At 46.6% G+C, this 23,035-nt stretch overlaps 1 protein-coding gene across 1 annotated transcript in view; it reads left to right on the top strand.

Moving 5' to 3' along the window:
- The first annotated feature begins 2,091 nt into the window (after positions 1 to 2,091).
- The window catches only part of LOC146182152 (uncharacterized), a 108,153-nt gene continuing 87,209 nt past the window's right edge, over positions 2,092 to 23,035 (top strand). Inside the window, exons 1-3 of the mRNA XM_084575903.1 lie at positions 2,092 to 2,121; positions 4,713 to 4,842; positions 11,325 to 11,615. Coding sequence (XP_084432029.1) covers positions 2,092 to 2,121; positions 4,713 to 4,842; positions 11,325 to 11,615 — 451 coding nt within the window. The remainder of the gene's footprint in view (positions 2,122 to 4,712; positions 4,843 to 11,324; positions 11,616 to 23,035) is intronic.

Consider the following 23,035-nt stretch of genomic DNA (forward strand, 5'->3'; position numbering starts at 1 on the left):
TGGGAGTGAAAGTGGATAGAGAGAAAGGGGGGCCGTAGTGGAGGGCTACGGAGTAATTTCTCTTTGGGTGCTGGTTCCTCTCTACAAAGAGCAACGGATGTGAGGAGGTGTAGCATACATTCAGGCTGAACGGAGATTAAGAAACAATGAGTTCGCGCAGCTGTTTGGCATTTCACTGACCGCTTCTTGCTTCGCGCCTAATGGTGGTTTGATGTAAATCTAAAATTAATACGATCAGATGCTTTTGGAAACACACGTCCATGTATATCGTGGGGTTGGTTCCTTGTGCGTTATATACTCGAATGAAATCAACTCCGGATCCGCGGGGTATTCAGCAGCTCTCCGATGCGGCACTTCACAGGTTCATGCTGCTGATCATGTAGCAGTTATTGCTGCTTCCCAGTGTTGCGATTCGAAACCTACAGGTATACGAAGAATTGCGCAGTCTTCATAAGGCTCTTCATTCCACTTGTGGCTGGGCTGTACTGTGAAAGGGCGTACTCATTTTCAAGAATTTTTTTTTTTTCGGCATTGAATCAGAAAATGGTTTGTCAATTTCTTTAAAGAAACTACACTCAAAGAAAGAAAAGTATGCTTGTCTCTCATACTTACGCAGTAATCACTGGCTGAATGGTTATATACTCCCTTCCATATACTATACCTATGCTTAGAAGGTTCCTTATCTCATAAGGATGCCTTAAGGGAGGCCGCGCCTTCCTTCGGTCAATGCCCCGAATACGAAAAGCTTAGTCGGGCGAATTAAAAAAATCACCGAAGGAGTACAGGTCTTTTTTTTTTTTTTGAGGCATTCTGACTGAGATAACAAGCCTGCTAAAATTTTGCCCCAAAACTTTCTTGCGTCTTGCTATCGATTGTGTGACAATTACACAATAAAATAATATACAGTCATATACAGCTGATCTTGCTCCATTAGTAGGGTGGTAAGAGGATCTTTAGGCACCATGAGTCGGAAAAGTTCGTCGCTGGCATAACTCGAAACTTGGCCTCATTGTGGGCCTCCGATGAGGAGCACAGTATACGCAGCGCATCGATTTCCGATACAATTATCGGTATGCGCGCTCGAAGTAATGACTTTTTCCAGAGAATTCCGACGAGTGGGAGGGTGAATACTCATGTAACACTCGCTATTGCACTCGTTTTGGTTTTTCGGCTGCCCTTCGGTGGGTCTGTTGGGTATATATATTTTTTAGACGTGACCTCCCGCGTAGAACCATTTGTTATTCCAGCCTTTCGACGCCGTGTTGGATAATTCTGCGAAGAAAGGATGAATTCTTATTTTCAGCGGTATATCGCATGTAATTTCTTTTTCTTCCATGTCATGGCTTTAACGCCTTCACACAATATGCGCATAATAATGCTTCTTTCTTCTGCGCGAATGTGGAGACAAAATTGCCCATGATTTAGGGCTCAAATCATTGTTTTTTATTTCCGCCATACTTTTCGTTGGTTTGCACGAGAACAGCCACTGCAAAGCAAAGTTTAAGCTGACCTAACTCGGATTAGTTTATTTGCATTTGCGAACACGGGGTATCAGAAACCATGAAAAGCAATCGCGGTCGCTGGCTTCATCAGGATTTCGGATATTATGGCAACAGTTGTACCTCGAACAGCCCCAATAGGAGATGAAGCGCGTTATCCTGGTTCAACCAATCATTACTCCGCAATAGTATTGTCCTGTGGACATTTTGCTTTGTTGCTAATTAACGTTCTTAATAAGTAGTGCTAGCTGCTAAGGCTTATTAGTAGTGATAAGAACTAGAGCTAAGTATTAGAGCTCTTTGTAGCCATAATTAGTGGCCCCCTGGCCTTTATGTTTTGTTGCTAAGTTACGGTCTTAATTAGTAGCGCTGATTAATATTGCTTATTAGTAGGGCTATGTGGTGGAGCTAAGTAACAATGTTACTTGGTGGTGTTAATTGTGGCCCTATGAATAATATACGTTATTTATTAATTCAGTACTAATTACGCTACTTACTAGTGCTAAAGTGTATGACTAAGTAGTAGAGCTAAGTATTAGAAGCTCTTAGTTGTCCTAATTATTCGTCTTACGTTCAACTAGGCGTTGATGTAATGGAATGTTTGATTGCTGTCCACTCCAAGGTAAGAACGGATGGGAAAGTCAGTAGTTCGATACCCGCCCAACCACTTTCAGGGCTATAGCACTCAGAACCCCACTCACCGCTTTCATCGATGGCTGCCTTGACCTAAAGCTAAAGCATATTTTTTTTTTTATGGCCTCAAGTATATTTCACACACGTGGCGGCTCAGACGGGGCGAACCCGCCTCTGTGTACGTGTCCAAGCCCGACCCGAGCCCGCAACATTAAGCTGAACCTGGCCCGAGCCCTGCACAGGCCCGGCATAGCAGCTTAAATCACGGACAGGGCTCTGGACTGGTCCCAGCGCGTACTGTGATCTGTACTGTACAGGCCCACCGAAGCGTGTGTGAGGACGCTCACCAAATTAAGAAACAAGTACTGGCGGAAAAATCAACTTCCTCAATCCCGAAAGCATGGGAAATTTACCTTCATTTAGAAACCCGGAAAGGCGTTATCTATGCAGAATTTTAGAGACTCATCTCGCTTACATCTAGTTTACATACCCACCGCTAGGTAATTTTCTGACCAAACCTCAATCCGATAACCTAGAGGCAACTCCAGGCGAATACTTTCCACAACTACTATAAAAATTCCGTTTTGCATCCAAGGGCTTCCCCACCCCAGTGTAAGTTGTGTGGTCAAGGCAGTGTCGCCTTAGTTCAAATAGTGCACGATTGTCCACGGGACCTGCCGCTTTCTAACCGCGAAGACCGGAAGGTTACGGTGATCAGCTCCGATCGGGCCGTGAACTGAACTTTGGAAGTTGCTAAGCGCCACGGACTCCGGGCCACATCACACGACCAGCAATGAAGCAAGATGAGAAGAGTGAAAAAGGAAGGATGCACTTAGTGTACAAAAGAAAAATCTTACTTAACTTTACCAGAAAAGGTTTTGCCACCACCCTTTCGGTTTGCAATATTTTGTAAATTGCAGGGTTCAACATCGCGAAGCAACACATTGGTAATGACGGACACTGCTGTAGAGGATTAAGGAAGGTCATTTACGATTATCTGATGACGCATAGTGCACGTGAGTTATTTTTTTTTTTTAATTTCCCCTCCATTCTGATTCAGTCACCGCAGCACACCGCCATAGTTCACAGATGCTGTACGATGGAAGCAGGCTTTCAGCGTCATGGAAAATTTAAACTTAGCAATCGCTCAGACGGAGCACGAGATTACCATAAGAGCTGAGCTGATGATATTCAGCGTCATCAAAGCACATGGAGCTTAGTTTCTTTACAGTCCAAGGACAGAACAAATCTTGACAGACCTTTGTTCTTTCTCCACGAAATGGCATGGCATAGTATACACGGTATTCAATAAGCGACATGTCATACTGCGTGACCCCGTAACCTTATACGGGCAATGCACGGCAAATCTACTAGCCTGTAATAAACCAGAATAACTGGTACAGTCTCTTGTTTTAGTGTGTTGCAGTACACCGCGCATTTGATCCCAACGACGCTATAAACCCTTGCAAACAGACTGCACATCTAACATTTTTCAGTTCCTAGAAACCTATGCAGCTGTAGACAAGCTTTCGTCTCTTTTTTCGTCGTTTTTTAGCAGTTTCGACATTTGCACTTTGTGCGTTTCTTTTTTCTTTTCTTTTTCTGCGTGTGCATTACTGCTCCACTATACGATCACTGAAACCACTCAAACCAAACTAACCATTTTTTTTAATGCATGGCCTATATGTAAGCTTCATCTTGAAATACGAAAGCCAGCGACTTACGTATTATTAGGCACATGTGGGACACGTATACGCTTCCTAAAACGGTTGGAGGTTGCAAAGTAAAGAGAGATCCCTACTAGTTAGAGAGAGGAAGGGTAAGCCGCAAGGTGGCTTTCACCTAAATGGCCCCTCCAAAAAAAGGTAAATTTAAATCAATTTGCAAAATGGATTACGACTGATAGTTACTAGGAATGAGTGAGCACGATTTAAAATGAGTAAGGTTTATTAATCAGGTACGGAAATGACTACAAATGACTAGCAAAATGAAGATGATAAAGAACGACTTAGCAAAGAGCAGACCAAAATAGCAAAAAGGAACCTTTAATGAGTAAAGAAATACGTTACAATGCATACGAAATATGAAAAGATGAGGAGCATATGAGCAGCAAATAAATGTCAGTAAAAGACCCAATGCTACCACATTGTGATTACATAGTGGTAACTAAGAACCCCGTTTTGTTTTTGTTTTTTCTTGACCACTATCCTTAGCCCATTACTTCCATTTCTTCCCCTTAATTCGCATCATTTCCTGTGACTCTTGCAAGTATTGCAAATGAACAAATATGGAAATAGCCACAAACTAATCCTTTAGGAATCAAGGTCATCGCAGAATTAAACCCTGTCGATTCTGTTACGCGCCGACTAGTCGCTATTCCAGTTCCGGCGAACAACGAGAAATGACTGCGTTCAGTGTAGCTGGAATCGTGGTGCCGGCCGACAGGAAGGAATTCCATCCGATGCGATCCATTGTCTCCTTCGCGGGGCTTTGCCGAGGCGAAGACGAGCAGGGGGCGCATCGACAGTGACCGCCGGACAACGTAACTTGTGCGCGCTCTCCTTTTTCCTCGTCTCGCAGGAGCGGCGGCGGACGGAGGGTGCGATGACCCGACCCGTCATTGCGAGGCGGACACTGACTTCCCCCGGCCTTTGTCTCTGCATCGCGGCAGGGCTCCTGATCTGTGGCGTTGCGGCATCCTCCGGCGCAGGTAAGGATGCTTTAGCTGCTATTTGTGTATGGTTTGTTCACTTTACCTTGTCGCTTGGGAAATGCATTGGTTATCGTATTAGATTGCATAAATTCGTGCGATCATTTTCTTTTTCGGGTTTTCCTGCAGATATTCATTCATTCATTAATTCTGCTCTTCTTCTTTCTCTTTCTCTTATTTTCAAGGAGTATTTTACCTATCGTTCTCACCTGAGCAAAGAAAAGTGATATGCAATTAAGCGAGACTCTAAAGCTCTCAGCTTTCTGCCATGTATAGCTTCTTCCTGGGTAAGTTGGTGCATATTGTGCATTATAAAGTTAGAGCGCGAAGAAACAACCCCATACAGGCAGCGTCGTTAGTCTGTGCGGCTGTGTCTTTAGTCTGTTTGTGTATGGTTGTTGCGAAAGCAACACTCCGACAGCCAAAGCAAGACATCGTGTGGCCGCCGTGAAGAAGCGTAGCTATGGTCTCCTCATAAGAAAACAATCAGCCTGCCATGACATTTCTATTCACGATACCCGTATTCCACGGGCAGGAGCTGCCAGCACGGGTCGCTCCTCTCATATGGGAGGGTGATATCACAATCAGCCTGCCAGAACCGTTGGCATTCTCGATACTCCATACGACACACATGCACGTCCATACAGCTTGGTTGAAGGGCCACTTTATATGTGGGTTGGTAGCTCACGCTCTCGCGTCATACCCTTAAAAAATGAGCTAAGTTGTCCCCAATAATGCAGCACCTTACACTGATAGGGCGTGATAGGGAAATAATGTAGCAGGCAAAAGAAGCTTCCGTATTTGCTTTCGCAATTCAACTAGGGATAACCAGATCTGAAACACAACTATTTTTTTTTTTTTGCGCTCTAATGTTGTAATGCAATTTCTGTCGTGTGTTACCGCTGCCTGCCGTGTTGCAGAGCTTCGTCGTAAAAATGCAGGTTTCCGAGCTACTTTATGCTTCGTTGTGCTCTTTGTATAGGCGGGAGCTTGCTTCCATTCATTTTTCGCAGTGCTGAAATGAAGGGGCGGCAAAGTTTAAATTAAATGACCCGAGTAATATTGTCTCTTTTAATTTATAATGAAGTAACTACATTATCCATAATGAACTCAGCTTATACTGCGTCGGCACGCTTGTATATTATCGTACAAGGAAAAGGCGTGGCAGTTGCGAGTGATTCGAGATAGAAAGTAAAAACTTTCTTTTTCCTCCTGTAAACTTCAGCCGTAATGTCAGGATGGGCCAAACAAAGGCACAGTTTTCTCGCTGCCTGCTGCAGCCATTTCCATTTTGTTCAAAATTATTCTGTCCAATGGTTAGCCCATTGTTCAAACGTCATAACAGGTTTTTTCAGGTGGCTGTAATTATGCCGACTCCTGTTAGAACATGATCTTCTATTTTGTCGCAATAAATAATTATCAGGTAAGAGCCATTCTTCAAGAATTGGAGGTTTAGCTAGTACGATGATTCTCTACAACCACACCGCCTTGGGGTGTTTCGTTTGTTACATTTTTCTTTATATGTTTAAAATACCTTTTCGCGTACTATAGAGTGAAATATATTGCAACTCCACAAATCGGCCATTACCAACTAGGCCGAATTGGTACCTTTTATCAGTTTCTTTACAGTGGAAAGTGTAGAATGCTCAAAGCATGTGTGGGCACATACAAACAAACAGGACCCGGTGCACAAAGCCAAATAAATTTCAGTGATAATATCTGCTGGTCCTTTCAGCTATTAATGATGTCAGCTGACGGGAATCATATTGAGGTTATTGAACTTTTCGTGGGCCACGACCTTGAGAAACAACTTAGAATTCTGCCCCACTAAACGGAAGCGCCTGATTGCATAAATGGTTCTTGCTCAATTAGCAACGCCATTTATGAATGCAAAAAATCGCGTCCTTTCTCTAATTAAGCAAATAATGAAAGCCTGTGGTCGCACCTTTTTAACATCTTCTATATCACTCGACTCGAAATAAGCATAATTTGCGCGTGATTGTGGTAGGGCGTGTCAACAGTTTTCGCTCTGCCATTCGGCTAACGTCACGCTTATTGTCAGCATTTTCTCAACTTGTGTAACAAACACTAACTCCGAAACAGCATAGTTAGCGTTCGTGACTCTGAGTTGATGTAGAACTCTGTGAACATAATTTTTATGTATATTTTGCAAGGAATAATACGAGTGAGAAAATAATCTTCAATTAATGTGGTTCTGTAATTCCTTGTGAGCACAATATATAAGCTCTATAAGTAACTAGGTTGCTTTGTCGGCGAAGTTTGAGGCATATAATAATCTTCCACGGGTAGCTAAGAACCCGCGATCATGAGAGGAAGTTCGAACAGTCCTTTCCGGCAAGCTGGTAAGATTATTGGCAAGATTGGTAAGATTATTTGGATGTCACGTAGCTTATGTGGCTGGTTCAGCTTCTTTGCGCTGGTGAATAAGGAAGCTCCGTCAGCCGCGAAGTCACCGGAGAAGCACCGGCTTTTAAATGTGCAATAAAAGTGTTGGATATGCAGAAATACGAGAAAACGCTTCAATTAAATTTCTGACTGAATATAATTGGCATTCTTAAACTCTCATAACAGAACTTCTTGCTGGAAAGTATTCTTGAAGACCGCAACTGTACTGAATAGCGACGACAACCAAGGCAAAGGGGATCTGATGCTGGCTCCTGCACACTGGGTATAAGGGGAGAGAAAATTCAAAGGAGGCAAATTAAAAAAATTACAGGCTCTCTTAAGAGATAAACAGCGAAAGCACTTCCTCCTCTATGATTCGCTTCTTTTTCTCTTACTACTCATTACTAAGTATTTTTAGTCGTTTGTAATCAATTGTGAGCGTTACAAGTCGTCCTTAGACATATTGGTAATTTGTAGTCATTAGTAGTATTTTAGCCATTACTACTCATTACTAAGCATTTTAGTGATTTCTAATCAGCTGCAGTTGTTACAAGTCGTCATTAGACGTATTGGTCGTTACAAGCCATTAGTAGTCACAACAAGTCATTAGTTGTCATTCATTACTACTTATTACTAAACATTTTAGTAATTTATAATCACTTGTAGTCGTTACAAACCACCGTTAGTAACTTGGGTCATTGCAAGTCATTAATAGTCATTACTTTTCATTATAATTTCTACTAATCTCTTATAACATTTATTAATCATTAAATGAGAAAAGTAAATTAGATATCACTATAAATCATTTTCCTTAAATCTGTCTTCATACGGCAGACATTTCTTGATGACGTGTCCGGCGGTCACTTTCTGCCGACAAACCGTGAGCCTAGAACTATGTCACAGCCTGTCGAAGAGCGTGACGCCCTCAGAAGGCGAAGCCATTCATATTGTAATGTACACGGATGTATTTACAGATATTTACAAAAAGGTAGCTGACCAGACGAACAACTTCATGCCAGCGGCGCCCAAAACGAATCATACACACTTCGTCGTTCCCCACCTTCCCAGCCCTTTGTCGTCGTCGTCCCTTTACATAACTCCCGGCGGCGAAAGCACCGTCCCGGTGCTAAGTAGAACACATCAGGTGCATGGTACGGTGTAAGGCCAACTCGTGAACAACGTCGGTGGCAGGGCGGGTGGATGATGTCAGAGAATCAAGAGGGGCAACCTCATATGCCACTTCAGTCACCTGACGAAGCACACAATAGCCTGTGGTGTCATGCCGCGACAAATTGTGAGCAAATGTTACATAGGGCAAGGCAATGTCCCAATCACGATGGTCGAGTACACCGTACATAGATAGCATGTCACTGAGGGTCCCGTTCAGCCGCTCGGTAAGCCCGTTCGTTTGAAGATGGTACGCTGTAGTGAGCTTACGTTGCAAGGAACAAGACCGGAGTATATCGCCAACTATCTGGGACAAAAAATAGCGGCCGCGGTTCGTCAGCAATTGGCGTGGAGCACCGTGGTGAAGGATGACATTTTGAAGCAGGAAATCAGCAACATCGGTGGCGCAACTGGTTGGTAATACACGCTTGATAGCATATCGGGTGGTGTAGTCAGTCGCAACAGCAATTCAGTGGTTGTCGGAACTGGACGTCAGAAAAGGTCCGAGGAGGTCTAGTTCGACATGACGGAAGGGTTCGAGGGGTACGTCGATAGGCTGCAGAAGACCGACAGGCAATGTGGATGGGCGATTTCTGCATTGACAGAATATCAAACTCTTCCGCCTAAAGAACTGAAGAAATCGAGGTTCACGGACCCTTGATTTCTCGCAACGAGCACATGTCAAGGTCAAATAGACGACCGTGCCTTCCACGTCCGGTACCAATAATTGGCCACGTACGGATCCGTAAACCTTCAGGCTAGCAAGAGCTTCCGAATGACCTAACATTAATAACGATCAATATTGGCATCTCGCTCAATTTCGGCCAAATAGAACTGCCTTCGTCGCTTTCCACTCCCGCGCCGCCGAAGTGATTTAGCCAGAGCTTTGGGTCCAGCTTTAGCTGGAGACAGCCGGAACCACAGCATGAAATAGTGCAGTGAAATGAACGCTAAGACCATAAAGTAGAAGCTATGGGGCTATAAAGGGCCAGTAATACGTTTTCTGAATTGCAGTAAAGTTCACCGATCTACTTTTCACGCGAAAAAGAACTGCGAGACAAGGACACAAATAACTGGAATTATCCGGAAGGATCCGAACGTTACGGTTTGTTTTCGGAGCCGAAGAAAGACGGCGCAGCCACAGAAGACCAAGTGGCGGAAATCGAACGACCAGGGCTCTTAACCGCCCGCGTCCGGGGTTGCTTTGTCCTCTTACCGGCGTTGGGCTGGCAGCAGCCTGATAAAGCGCGGACGAGAGCAAATAGGGAAGAAAAAGCCTGGAAGGAGGGGGGGGGGGGGGGGGGGTAATGTTTCATGGAGAGCCGGAGAGGTACGATAGATCCAGCATCCAATTTCCGAACGAAGGTTTTTGTCAGCTCATTTGCGGAACAGAACCGCGATCTACGGTATGGTCGAGGGGTCGATCACCGTTGCACCCTGAGTACCTAAGTTGACCGGCTCACGGGTGCGAGAGCTTGGCTTGGCAAATGAGTGATGAAAATAGACATAAAATAGGCGTTCTACGAACAAATATCCGGCCTCTCGCCCTGCCCTCTTACCAATATGAAGCGTACGGAAAGTAAAGATGCGCAAAGGCCCGGTGATAGCGAGAGCGGTACGAGAGGATTTATACACTGGGGTTCATGGACCTAAATCGTGAATTGCAGAACGGCCGCGGTATATAGCTTTCCTTATCAGTCTGTGCAAAGGACCATAACACCGACAAGGTTGCCGCCAATCCCTCCCGGGGCTTGGCTCGCCCGGGGCTGTCCTCGACTATGTTTCTTTTCCGGATGCGCTAACAAGGGAAGTTTGTCCTGCCCTCTTTATTCGATGTTGCTTCATCGGATGAGTGCAGGGCTTTGCTGCCACCGGCGGCCAAAACCGACCAGGCAGTGGAAATGACAGTGTGGGGCTGCACGAAAAAAAAAAAAATAATAGGAGGAAGAAAAGCCTAGTGACGATGATTCCCCAGGCAGCGATGGTCCTCTGGTCTGGCTTGTTAAGGCAACTTCCGGGTAGCCCTGGTGCGACCCCAGATGGGGAAAGAAAACACTAGCAGGGAAGAACACAGAGCTACGGCAGTCTTGGGAGCTGCTGGGCGAAACAAGGCTCAGCGTGAAGAAGGTTGCGAAGCACAAGGCAACAAAACCTAACGAGGGGCTATTTATCCTCGTTGCTCTACCCCCCTCCCTACTTTTTTTCCGCTTTGTGCCTCTTCTATTCCTTTTCTCCCTAATTAGCCTCCCTAATGCCCAGAGGTGTTCCTATTGTGCCGCCGCTTTGTTTTGCTTGTCACACTAAACATTTGCCGCTGCAGTGTCAGTGTTCTCTCTCTCTCTCTTTTTTTTTTTTTATTACGACGCATGCAGCAAAACTTCTGTTTGATTTGCCAGCGTGTTCTGTCTTCTTCTTGGTGCATCCTATACTTGTGTTGCTGTTGATTCTTTCAAGAAACAGAGGAAATGATCGAGGTGTTTTTCTGACCACCGGCATGCGACGTGGATGCGGAAAAGCGGATACAGCTCTGCCTTTCGGCATGACATTCTTGTCATACTTAGCTATCTAGCCCAAATACCTAATCATATTAGCGACCACCGATGGCAACACATCAGAGTTTCATTTTTCGCGTTTTCTAGCGGGTATAAATTGGGTTCTTAGTGGAAGCGTCCTTTTTTTTTTTTTTAATTCAGAAGGCTGGAGTATATATAGGCCAAATTCTATTTAGGCACATGATTCATTGAAATGAACGAAACAAAAGCGGTTGGGCTGGATAGATGGTAGACACACTCCCTCCTTCTGTTCACCTGTTTTTGTATTGTTCTGTTACGAATACGAATCAGCCTGGCCATGTGCACACCTATGTATAGTTCGTGAGACACGTCGTTATTCTTTTCTTTTTTTGACAGATTCAGGCGATGGCGCCTGTCAGTACGGCAAACCCGTGTTCCTGCTGGCGACTAACGCGCGGCTGGACACGGACATCTTCTGGCACGAATACGGCGTCAATCTGACGGCATGTGCCGAGGCATGCCGCCGGGACCCCCGATGCCGATCGCTGACGTTCGTCAAGAATTCAACCGACAGCTACTGCCAGCTGATGGGCACCGCAGCCGATGCTGCCTCGGCCGCCGTGACCCACGAGCGCACGCTGTCGCCTGTCAATGGCGTCTACTACCTGGAGAAGATGTGCCTCAAAGGTAGGGGTCGGCATCGGACGGGGCTGCTCTGAAGGCTACGATACGACTGCCTCTGTGATGTGATGTGTGCTGGCTCGCGGCAACGTTTTTAGAACACGATATAGTGACTAGGAACCACTACAAACTCACAGGACACGGTCACTTCTTGTGTGAAATTGGATTCACTGACAGCTGTTTGCAGTTATGAATGTAATATTGTTCGCACTATATCATTCGTCTTATCCTCTTAAGTCCTCTTAAGAAAACTCCAAGCTAGGCTTGTTGGTTAATAGTTATTAAAAAGATCTGCAGCGCTAAAGGACGACACAGAGAACAAGAAGCACAGGACGGCGCTACTTAAGAGACCCTCTTAAGAGATCGTGTGGCATCGCTGCTTGCGGATAATGCATTGTGGCGCTTTGAAATTACGTCATATGTGACGTCACTGCAGGCTGACCCATCAGGTGGCGCGGTCTTATACCAACACCAACTAAGCAGTATCCAGAAATATGCCTTTAAGAGCTATCGATGTAAGGAGCTTGATTCCGCGATGTTTCAAAGATTCTTCAAAATGATTGGTAGTTACGCTCCGTGATTTCGTTTCGCGCTCTGCCTGGTGCGCCTGTCAATGTCACAACGGGTGGCTAGATTGTGCGAAAGGGGAAAACAGAACTTAGTTTACCGTTGCTTTGGGGTTCGAATGCTCTGGAGCGTGCAAGCCTAGATAATGTTTAGTATTTAAGCTTAATTTAGAGACTGGTTTGTGTACGTGGTTTAGTTGGCTCATAGCCGGGGAACACAAATAGCATTCGCTATTCCACAAAGACTTGGGTTGAGAAAACAGGAACTCTGTTTGAAACAGCCTATAGCCTATAGCCATTAAGCACTTGAGCGAAGCACTTGAGTGTCTTCCTGCTAAGGTGGCTTCATCGCTCCTCTGAAAATTCTTGCCGTCCTTGTAAGCACCTGTCCTGTCTCCAGAGAAGTGGATCTTCTATTTCCGAGGAAGCTCCAGACGTCCTCTCCGCGTCAGGTTGCGAGACCTCCGGCGCAGGCATGATTGCAGCTCAGGTCGGCACGGAGGCTAGGCCTAGTGCTGCCGCTGCCACGCTGGCAGAGGCAGCTTCGCCGGAGTTGCTCGCTGCAACTCCTGCCCTGCCGTCGACACCTCAACCTGACCATCGGCCTCAGGTCCAGCTTGGTGCTCCCGGTTCTTCAGCACCAGCGCCCATTCAGCCTTCCCAAAATGGACAACAGCCCGTAAGTGAACTGTTCTCTGGGCGGAGCACGGCTATGGCCACTCAGCTAACACGACGAGATGCACATCCAACAGTGCGACCTGAGGAGACAAGCTCTTCAATGGACCTATCGGCTCCACCATCCGTATCAACGAGCACCCGTGCCCCTCACAAGCGTCCATCGGAAGATAATCAACCGAATTCGTCCTCGGCAAGTGGTGGCTATCAAGGAAAGCGCTCCTGTTTACCTATCGAAAACCAGGTTGCACCTACACCGGGATCGTCATCTTATAAAGTGGCGATTAAATCTCTAGCCAACAAAAGCCTCACCGATATACCAAACAGGATCATCCTGGCCAACTTGGACGCGTGTCTCGGAACCAGAGGTTTTCGGGGCTTCACGGCAAGGAAGAAGTCAAACACTATAGCTGTGTGGCTCCCGACACTTACTGCGGTGGAACGTGTCCAAGCGCTTAGTTATATTTCAGTCACAAGTGAGATCTCAGTGCCTGTGCAAGTGTATCTAGTTGAAGGCTCCGACTTGCAGCGTTGCGTTGTTTACAACGTCGACATAAACGAAGATCAAACCATCCTTCAACTTGAGCTGTACTGCCCAACGCACCGAGTCATACAGGCCCGACACATAGGAAAGGGGCGTTCCTGCATGATCACCTTGCAAGGCCCTCCGACACTCCCAGCCTGTCTGTACTACTACGGCTATAATGCCACCTGACGGTTCGAGGTAGCGCTTGAACGACAAAGAAGTTGGGGACTCTCGCGCTACCTCGAACCGTCAGGTGGCAATATTAAGGCCACGGCCGTATAAACCGAGTGCGGTATACTGTTATAACTGTTTTCGGGCAGGGCACATGCGCAAATCTTCCCCCTTTGCTACTGCCGATGAAGGTGCGTCTGAAGGAAAAGTTACGTACCGATGCGGCCTCTGCAAATCGGACGACCACGAGATAACATCTCCAAGTTGTCCGACAAAGCAAAAGGCAACGCAGAAGGCTCGTCTTCGGAACACTAAGCGTTGGCCAATAGAGGACATGACACCGGTGCAGACATCCAATCGCTTTGCAGCTCTTCAGTGGAATGATGACGAGTGGCCAGAGCTTCCTGAGCCCGCTTCGAATGCACCTCCAGCTAAGACAAAGTCTAATGATACGGTGCTCAAGAAACGCCGTCGACAACAGCCAATACAGCAGTGTACTGATCTACCAGACGACGATATGGCTGTAGTGGATGAGCAAATCAATCGTCTCTTAGCAGAGGTCTCTAAGCTCCGACAACACAGCGAAATGCTTGCTCGACGTCGGCGAGCTGCAGAAGTAGCCGCCAAATCTAGTAATTGCCCAACACAACCGCCTTCATGCCGGACAACAGTGCCATTTGCTGCCTCTTCCCAGAGTACCACAACGCCCAATGATAACTCTGCAACATCGCTGCTCCGCTATATGGTCAACCAGTTGTCCAACCTGACATCTGTGATACTACAGCGCTTGGACTAGCACACAAAAATGGCGAAATCCGGTCGTCCTGGTGTACTACAGTGGAACTGTAGAGGCATTTCCACGAAGGTGGCCGAGATCAGGACCCGACTGCGATTTAACAAGCTTCGGGTGTGGGCTATGTTACTTCAGGAAACGAACGCCTTGCCATCTATTCCTGGCTTCAGCGGCTACGTGTCTCCTTCAATGACCGACCGTCGCGTGCAGATTGCTTCTCCCCCGGGAAAGGCGGCGATATATGTTGAAACGAGTATTCCTCATGTACGCCTTTCTCTCGAAAAGGGGTGCACATCATACCAAGAGGTAGTAGCAGTTGCTGCGAAATTTCTGAAAGGAACCGTTGTTCTTGTTTCTTATTACGTTCGACCAGCTGGAGGCGCCTCTTCCCGTATTAATCTTGGCTGGTTATTAAGTGTTCGTCGGCAATAGCCCGGGTGTCCAATTTTAGTCGGAGGCGACTTTAACGCCCCTCACCCAGATTGGAGGTATCCGACTGCAAGCCCTCGTGGTAGGCGTGTGCGGGACGCCTTCACTGATGCCCTGTTTGTTCTGCTTAATCACCCTGGTACAGCAACACGGCCTGTGCGTCACATACGTAGTGCTGCCTATGCTCCAGACCTGACGTGGTGGTTGGGCGCAGGAACTCCCTCATGGCACATGGAGCCGGACTGCTGGGGAAGTGATCACCACCCTATCCTCATCGGTCTCCATCCCTCCCGTCTCCGCCCTTTACGCCGCAAATGTTCTGTGATAAACTGGGACAGCTTTCGCTCATGTCTCGACAGTATGTCTTCAGATTCGCCGTCACTCCTTGTTGACCGTATGCAGAGAGCACTAAATTCAGCGCTACGACTACTACCTGGATTGATGTAGGTCGACCGGCACCAGATCTCGGCCTGCTTAACTTGTGGGCAGCCCACCGTCAAGCTGAGCTGGCTGCTACGCGAGACCCTACTTCGGGGCAGGCACGTACACGACTGAATTATCTTACCGCGAAGGCTCGGAGATATGAACGCGATCTCTCGCGACGCCGGTGCCGCATGGTGTGAACAATTTTCTGATAAATCATCGAATGCCTCACTATGGCGAACGTTTCGTGCAATGGAACATGGTCGTCGTTCTACTGACGCAGCAGCAACAGCATGCTTTGCGGCTAATCTGTCGCCGGGTGATTTCGCCAAAGAAGCTGCTCGAAAATTTTTCCCAAAATACGATATACTGCCTCCTTCAGCTGTAAACCTTAATTTGGCAGGTATCCCTGCAGACGCATGGAAACTACCATCTGCTGCCGACGCAGATGGAATTGCGAGCCCCTTTTCGATGTGCGAGCTGCTGGCTGCAATTGACGATGCGAAACGGAAAACAGCGCCCGGCCTGGACAAAATTCAGTATGAGGTTTACAAGAACCTCAGTACTGCTGCACTTCCTCAACTACTAGACACCATAAACAAAGTGTGGCTCGATGATGTCGTACCCGAGAGCTGGAAAACCGCTGTCGTGATCCCTATTCAAAAAACTTGGGAAGCCTCCAACGGACCTCGCCAACTTACGACCAATCTCCTTAACATCAACGCTTTGCAAGCTCGCAGAGAAAATGCTAGCCACACGACTTTCTTGGTGGCTTGAACAGCACGGTTTTTATCACCCTGCTCAAATTGGATTTCGTCCATACATAGGTACAGAGGATGGGTTGGCTGTCTTGGTATCAGCAGTTCTGTCATCTACCCGCAGCCGCAATGTACGTACCATATTAGCAATCGATGTTGAAAAGGCATATACAACATCAGTCATGCTGCAATCCTGAATGCCATTGACATGCTTCATCTCCCTCCGAGAGTACGCACTTTTGTCGCATCATTTTTGGACGGAAGAAAATTTTCAATACGCCTCAGCGGTGACACTGTTGGTTCATTTGTTTCACTACGTGGTGTGCCCCAGGGATCAGTATTGTCTCCAACGTTATTCAATATTACTTTCATCCCATTGGCGTGGCGCTTACATGATATCCCTGAAATCAAGTTTTTGCAGTACGCAGATGATATCACTGTATGGAGCACTCACCATGATCTTCTCACTCAAGAGGCCGCCCTTCAGTCAGCATTAGACGTAACCTCTGATTACGCATCCTCCATTGGCCTTCAACTTTCTGTGTGTAAAACTTCATACACGTCAGTCGCCAACCGCTGGGGACGCCGTAAACTTGCCTCAAATCCAATTCGTCTCTCTCTATCAGGAACCCCAACACAAGAAAGTTCGAGCCTGAAAATTCTGGGCTTAACAATTCACCAATCAGGATCAGCGACTGCTTGGCTCTCTCAGGCAAAAAAGCAAGCACTTCAAACTACAAGTTTAATAAGAAGAATTGCACCTAAAACGGGTGGCGCTGGCTCGTCTGTTGCACGCCAGTTAGTGAGGGCGGTTCTGGAGCCCCGTATTGTTTATCAGGCCCAGTTCCAGCATCTTACAAGGGCACAATGGGATCGCCTTGAAGCCGTAAATCGAGAAGCTATGAGGACCATAACATGCCTTCCACGAATCACACCGGTCGTAGCGTTACAGGAGAATGCGCAGCTCAACACCATCGATGAACTGGTGCAGCAGCGCCGAGATGCTCGCAGACTCAAGGCCGCTTTGTCACATTCCACGCAAGCACTGAGGGCGTATGCAACGTCACACATTATTCTTCAGCCACCTGCGCCAGTTCTCCCTCCCTGGAAATTTATACAGTTAGGAGACAACAAGCCAACTGACATCCGCAGACCGACGTCTGCCAACTCTGCATCGTTGCTACGCCAGAGATTTGAAGAGCAAGATACTAACCTGCCTCAAGATTCCATAGTAGTGTACGTAGATGGAAGCCTGCAAGGCTGTGAAGCCAAAACGGCAATCCACTGTCCACGGAGACCTAGCCTGAATCAGACAACTACGTTTCAGCTTTCGGAACCACTTACATCTTTCTGCGCTGAGCTTGTGGCAGTTCAGGAGGCACTCTGCTCCGTGACTTCTATAACCATGCTCCCTACAGCCCACATTGTCATCCGCACTGACGCACTTAGAGCAGTACGTCTGCTCCGACGTGTCAGCCGCTGCCCTAAAATTTGCCAGGACATCCACCAGCTTGCGGTGCGCATCCCACAATCAATACGCATTGAGTGGGTCCCACGGGATCTACTGCCTTCGCAAAGTCAAGCTGATTTTGCAACCCGCCTCGTGAACCAAGACGCATTAATCCCACGGCTTCTCGAAGTCGACGACGCTACATTCCTTTTGTCAAGAAAGGAGCACCTCCGGCGCCGCACACGTGCACTTATCCCTCCGTGTGCGATATCCCTTCACCGCGGTCTCACCCGTGCAGAGGAGGTTGCGCTTAGAAGGATCCGGGTCGGTGTTGCCCTTACACCAGCTTAACTAGGACGTGGTCATACTTCCAACACTTATATCCTCGCCCAGGATGCCCGATCTGTAACAACGAAGATGTCGAGGCCGACATCCACCACTTGCTGTGGGACTGCCCAGCATTCAAGCCAACACGAATCCGGCACCTGAGAATAGCTGGCCTTTCAGCAACCAATCCTGCCTCATACGTCACTTGGACGCAGGGACCTCATCATCGCTCACTTCTGGACTTCATAAAATCAGCCAACCTTTTTCCATTCATTTAATCATTTATTCATCCTTCATCTCATAACCTACCGATGCCCTGAGGCAATAAATAACGACTAAAAAAAAAAAAAAAAAACAGCCTATAGCTCCTTAACCCTGCTTAGATTGACAATATACCTAGTGCAGGTGAAGGGCGGAGTGAAGAAGCAGTCCCGCGCATTTAAAAAGCACGGAAACACAATTCACAATATATTCATTCAATCGATCATAATTTCAGATGCTATAAAACATACAGCAGAAACACTGAAGACTGCTTAAGTGTGAGATGTGAAAGCATTGCGTCACTGTAGATAATGATACTTTGTAAAGTTTTGGGTTACGGCACATAGCATAATGAATATGAATGTGTGTATACGTAACTTTTGTACAAACTCTACTCTTGCATAACGTTACTTTGTTAACTGCTGGCTCATTCTACGGCTGATCAATCAGTTCCCTTTCATGTCACCTGCCAACTACCGTCCGCAAAAGGCGTGCTTTTTAAGGGCGACCCTGATATATGCTGCCCGTTATAACTTGTCTTGTGACGTCACAGGAACCGCAGACCAATCACTACCAAGCCTTATCGCATGCCAACTACAACCTGCTAGGGGCATGCTAATAATTCGTTTAACAGACAAAAGGACAGATGGACGGACGGACTTATGTGCGGTTAATCAGGCCAGTTAGACTTTTGACGTAAATCTGAAAGGGAATAGCAAGCCCATGTTATGACGCGCCAGTTATTAGCAAAAGTTACGACGTGCAGGTTTATCCGTTACAAGCAATAATTTGAGCTTTCACTCAAATAATACTCTGTACACATGTTTGCGGGCTAATTGGTGACACTATGCTCTGAACTGCTGGCGCTGCATAATTGCGTATAGATGGCGCTGCATCAGAGAGCATGTGATTTACATGAACAATAGCGAGCACAGAAAAAAAGGCGTCCACACCGGTGAAGCGCACATTACCAACTGGCGGTTTTAATCTAGTATTGTGGGGAAAGAAAAAAACGTTCCATGACTACAAAGAAAGAAAAAAAAAACAAGAAAAAGAAGCAAATTTGAAGAAGACAAGAGATCAGAGGGAAAAGAAAAGCAAAAACAAATAATCGAGGAAAAATAAAAGGCATGAAAACAAAATTAAGAACTGTAAACCAATCCTATCTTCTGCTATTTTCCTGAAGAAGCAGCTTCAACTACTTCCTACTGAGGGCTACTGGTGGCTCACCCACACACTCTCCCTCCTGACCCGAATTCATTCGGAAGGCTTCGAAAATCACTCTTTTCAAAGTACCCTTAGACCTTGCCAGGAGAATTTGCGTCCCCGAACCTGGCCTCGCAAAGCTTCATAGCTGAAATTTTTTTTTTTTCCATCTCAGCGTTACCGCGACGGGGGCAATAGTTTGCCAAATTACTAGAAACCGACAATGCATCATATGCTGTACTATGCTCTCTTAACATCACATTTCCCTCCAAACTTGCATTTTTACTACGTTTTGCACCAAAACCTAACCTCAACCCGCTCAATACTTGCGCCAGTCATATATCATGTCTGATTGATGGATCTAGTTTTACCGGCAATGTGCAAACGATGCCAAGGCGAGCTGAGACTGAGGATGTATAGCTGGGCAAACAGATTGTTAGGGAGCTGTGTTTCTAGCCCAACAGTGATCACCAATGTCTCTCCACGTTCCTTTGCTTAGTACCTACCTTCAAATCATAAGTACCTCGAGAATCCGAAAAATTAAATGTGTGTCTGCTTCTACATTCCGCAAGGACGAAACGCCCCAGCATCTTCCAGGTGTATCAAGGCCTACGGTATGCCTACGACTTCGATGTGAGGTGATAGCCTGTGCCGTTGCGTCATACCTTTAAAGGCTTATTAAAAGAGGAGCTTAGGTCACCTGCCCCCACACAGCCCCCCCTCCGCCCCCTCCACCGTTCGCTTAAATTTGGAACCGAAAGGAGGAATAAGCAGGTCAGATTATGATGCGAAGTACTGGAAGTGGTAGGCGAATATGTCTACTTAGGACAGGTAGTAACCGCAGATCCGGACCATGAAAAGGAAATAACAAGAAGAATAAGATTGGGATGGAGCGCATTTGGCAAGCACTCACAGATTATGACTAGCAGCTTACCGGTATTGCTCAAGAGGAAAGTGTTCAACAGTTACATCTTACCTGTACTTACCTATGTGGCTGAAACGTGGAGGCTAACCAAAAGGGTTCTACTTAAGTTGAGGACAACCCAGAGGGCTATGGAACGAAAAATGGTAGGGGTAACATTAAGAGATAGGAAGCGTGCAGAGTGGGTCAGAGAAATAACTCAAGTTACCGACATTCTAGTGGAAATTAAGAAGAAATGGGCATGGGCAGGACATGTAGTGCGAAGAGAGGATAACCGATGGTCGCTTAGGGTAACAAACTGGATTCCAAGGGAAGGAAAGCGTTGCAGGGGGCGGCAGAAAGTTAGGTGGGCGGATGAGATTAAGAAGTTCGCAGGGGTCAAGTGGATGCAGCTAGCACAGAACCGGGTTAAGTAGAGAAATATGGGAGAGGCCTTCGCCCTGCAGTGGGTATAGTCAGGCTGATGATGATGATGATTATGGTGATTATGGTGATTCAATTGTGGCGGCCAGTCGGTTTCGAAGAAATTTGAGCGTATCCATGCTGCACATCTGAAGAAGCACGAAGCGGTATCTCTGCAAACACGAACGCAGTCTTCAAGCAGCGTAAGGTTACCTCCAGTGCGGAACTAGTCCTACCTGAGTGCATATGACTGGCGCCGAGCGTAATGATTCCAGGAGATGCGTTGCTCAGCCCATCCCACGAATTGCGAGCCTACACTAATGAGACACGACACGAACCTGCCACCGCGGAGCGTGCACAGTGCTAATGCAACGGTATTCCGTTGCTTCTCGACTCCCAACGTCGGTGGTATTCAATTTAACGATAGGAAGCATGTGCTGCTTACGCCTAAATGACCGGGAACGCCCGTTCTGCCGTCTAGCGGTGTGGAGGAACGCTGTCTACGACGATAATCGGCGCAAGCGGGCTCGAGTTTGGGACGGCGTGCTTTACCGGCATCTGCTTTTTGGCGACCGTGACCACCCAACGTTGCAACATCGCCCATGCAGCAATCAAGCACGAGGAGTTTGGTGTGTGCGCTTACAACTCAAAGGGACGGCATTTCGCGTGTTCTCACTTAATCAGTCATCTGGGCTGAACGTGTGATTTGCCCTAATGGAACGCAGCGGTGGAAATAGCATATATTGAGCGCTTCGCCCACTTCGGGATTAAGCGGAACAATGCGAGCGAAGTCGCAGATGTTTCCGAGCGCTAAGTGCATCTGCTGTCAGCATTATTATTAACAACAGCGCAACCTTGCCAAAGTTTAGCGGGTACCAAGTAATCAATAACGAACGCTAATAACGAATAAAACTGAACCGAAGTGAATACTTCAGCTTATCATGTTGCGTTTTCAAGTGCAATATATGCTTGAAAGAGTATTTGACGCCAGCTCTACTTATCTCTATTCGTGGTACATCGCCTATACGTGGTGCAACCTCGGCATGGCATTGCACGAAAAGTGTTTATATCTGCGCGATAATTGCTTGACATATGATGATGCATTTGTGCTATGGTCGCCCACTTGCCGTCCGAGGAAATTTAGCACTGAAGTGAAGCTGGCAAGTTGCGTGCGACTGCGTACGACATCATATTTTAATGTAACTTTGAGAACTATAACTAAAGTACTTGTTTATGGTAATCGTTTTGTGAAAAATAAGAATTAGGGGCTAGCAGCAGATGAAGCCATACTGCAGTCTTCTCTCCATTAATTCTTCTCGACTCATACTTATTTCACAATCACTTTGAAAAAATATATATTATTTTGTTGCCTGTGAACTCGTTATCATGTCAACTCGCACTCAGGGTTTCGTTTCTTGAAGCATAAATGGCATGATACTCTGGGTTTTTTAAAACGTGTGTGATTTTATTGCATCATTCAGAGACGTCTCTTTCACGAGGGATTCAATAAGAAACACAACAATATCAGCAATTCAGTTCTGACTTTCTTAAAATAAACACTCTATATATCTCTCGGCTGTATTCTTTCTCGCAAAGTGATCTATCATTTGTAGCTTTTATCGCGTGCGCTTTCCAGGACTGAAGTTTTCTGGCTTTCACCGATGAAACACTCTGTGCTGCTGTGTTTTGTTGTCAGGGGATTGCATTTGACTTACACTGCTCACCTACGGCCTCCTCTACCAACTCAGGGCTTCTGGCCGGTGCTAAAATATTTTCGTTTATTGCATCTTCACTCTTTCTCAGCCTACTCTTGCTGACAGTTCCAAATCTTCCTAGCATTATAGGAAGCGCTAGCAGTTCATTTTATCTCCTGCATTTTGGTATTGTATCAAACTTCTTGATTATGCATATTATTATAGTTTTAGCCGCGATAATGTAAAAATAAACCCACGATATTCGTTCGAGCAAATGCTGCGGCATGAACCTGATAGCTTTCGCACATATACGTAGTGAGAGAAAAGACGGAGAAGCTTCCTGTGCCAAATTCACTCATAAAGATGTCATGACTAATGCTGCAGTAATGCATGACGTTGACAGGCGCTGTCTTCTGGCTTGGCAGGGGAGACTGCAAAGTCATCATTCCAGCTTCGGCAGTGGAGTACTGCGAAACTGTTCATGCAGGGAGCAAACGAAATAGAGTGCACATTATTGCCCATTTCCAAATGACGCTTCGTCTGAGTCTCTCTCCCTGAAAGTGGCAAAAAGCGATAGATAGACCGCGAAGACACCGAGATAGCGGCAGCTTCTCGCCGCTTACTTCACAAGTCCGGGCATCGAAGTGTCATTTTTGGAGGCTCCTCGAACTTCGTGATCGCCTTAAGCATAACTATGCTCGCACTAGTAGCTCATGGACACCGCAATGTGGTACTTTGGGAAATGGCTGTCGTTACAGAAAGAGCTGCTGCTCGGGTCAGCGTTTCAGAAAGCTCTTTTCCGGACCCGCTCTCCCATCTCCTT

The sequence above is a fragment of the Amblyomma maculatum genome, chromosome 8, assembly GCF_055883805.1.
Source record: "Amblyomma maculatum isolate TAMU_Amacu chromosome 8, ASM5588380v1, whole genome shotgun sequence".
Classification (NCBI taxonomy): domain Eukaryota; kingdom Metazoa; phylum Arthropoda; class Arachnida; order Ixodida; family Ixodidae; genus Amblyomma; species Amblyomma maculatum.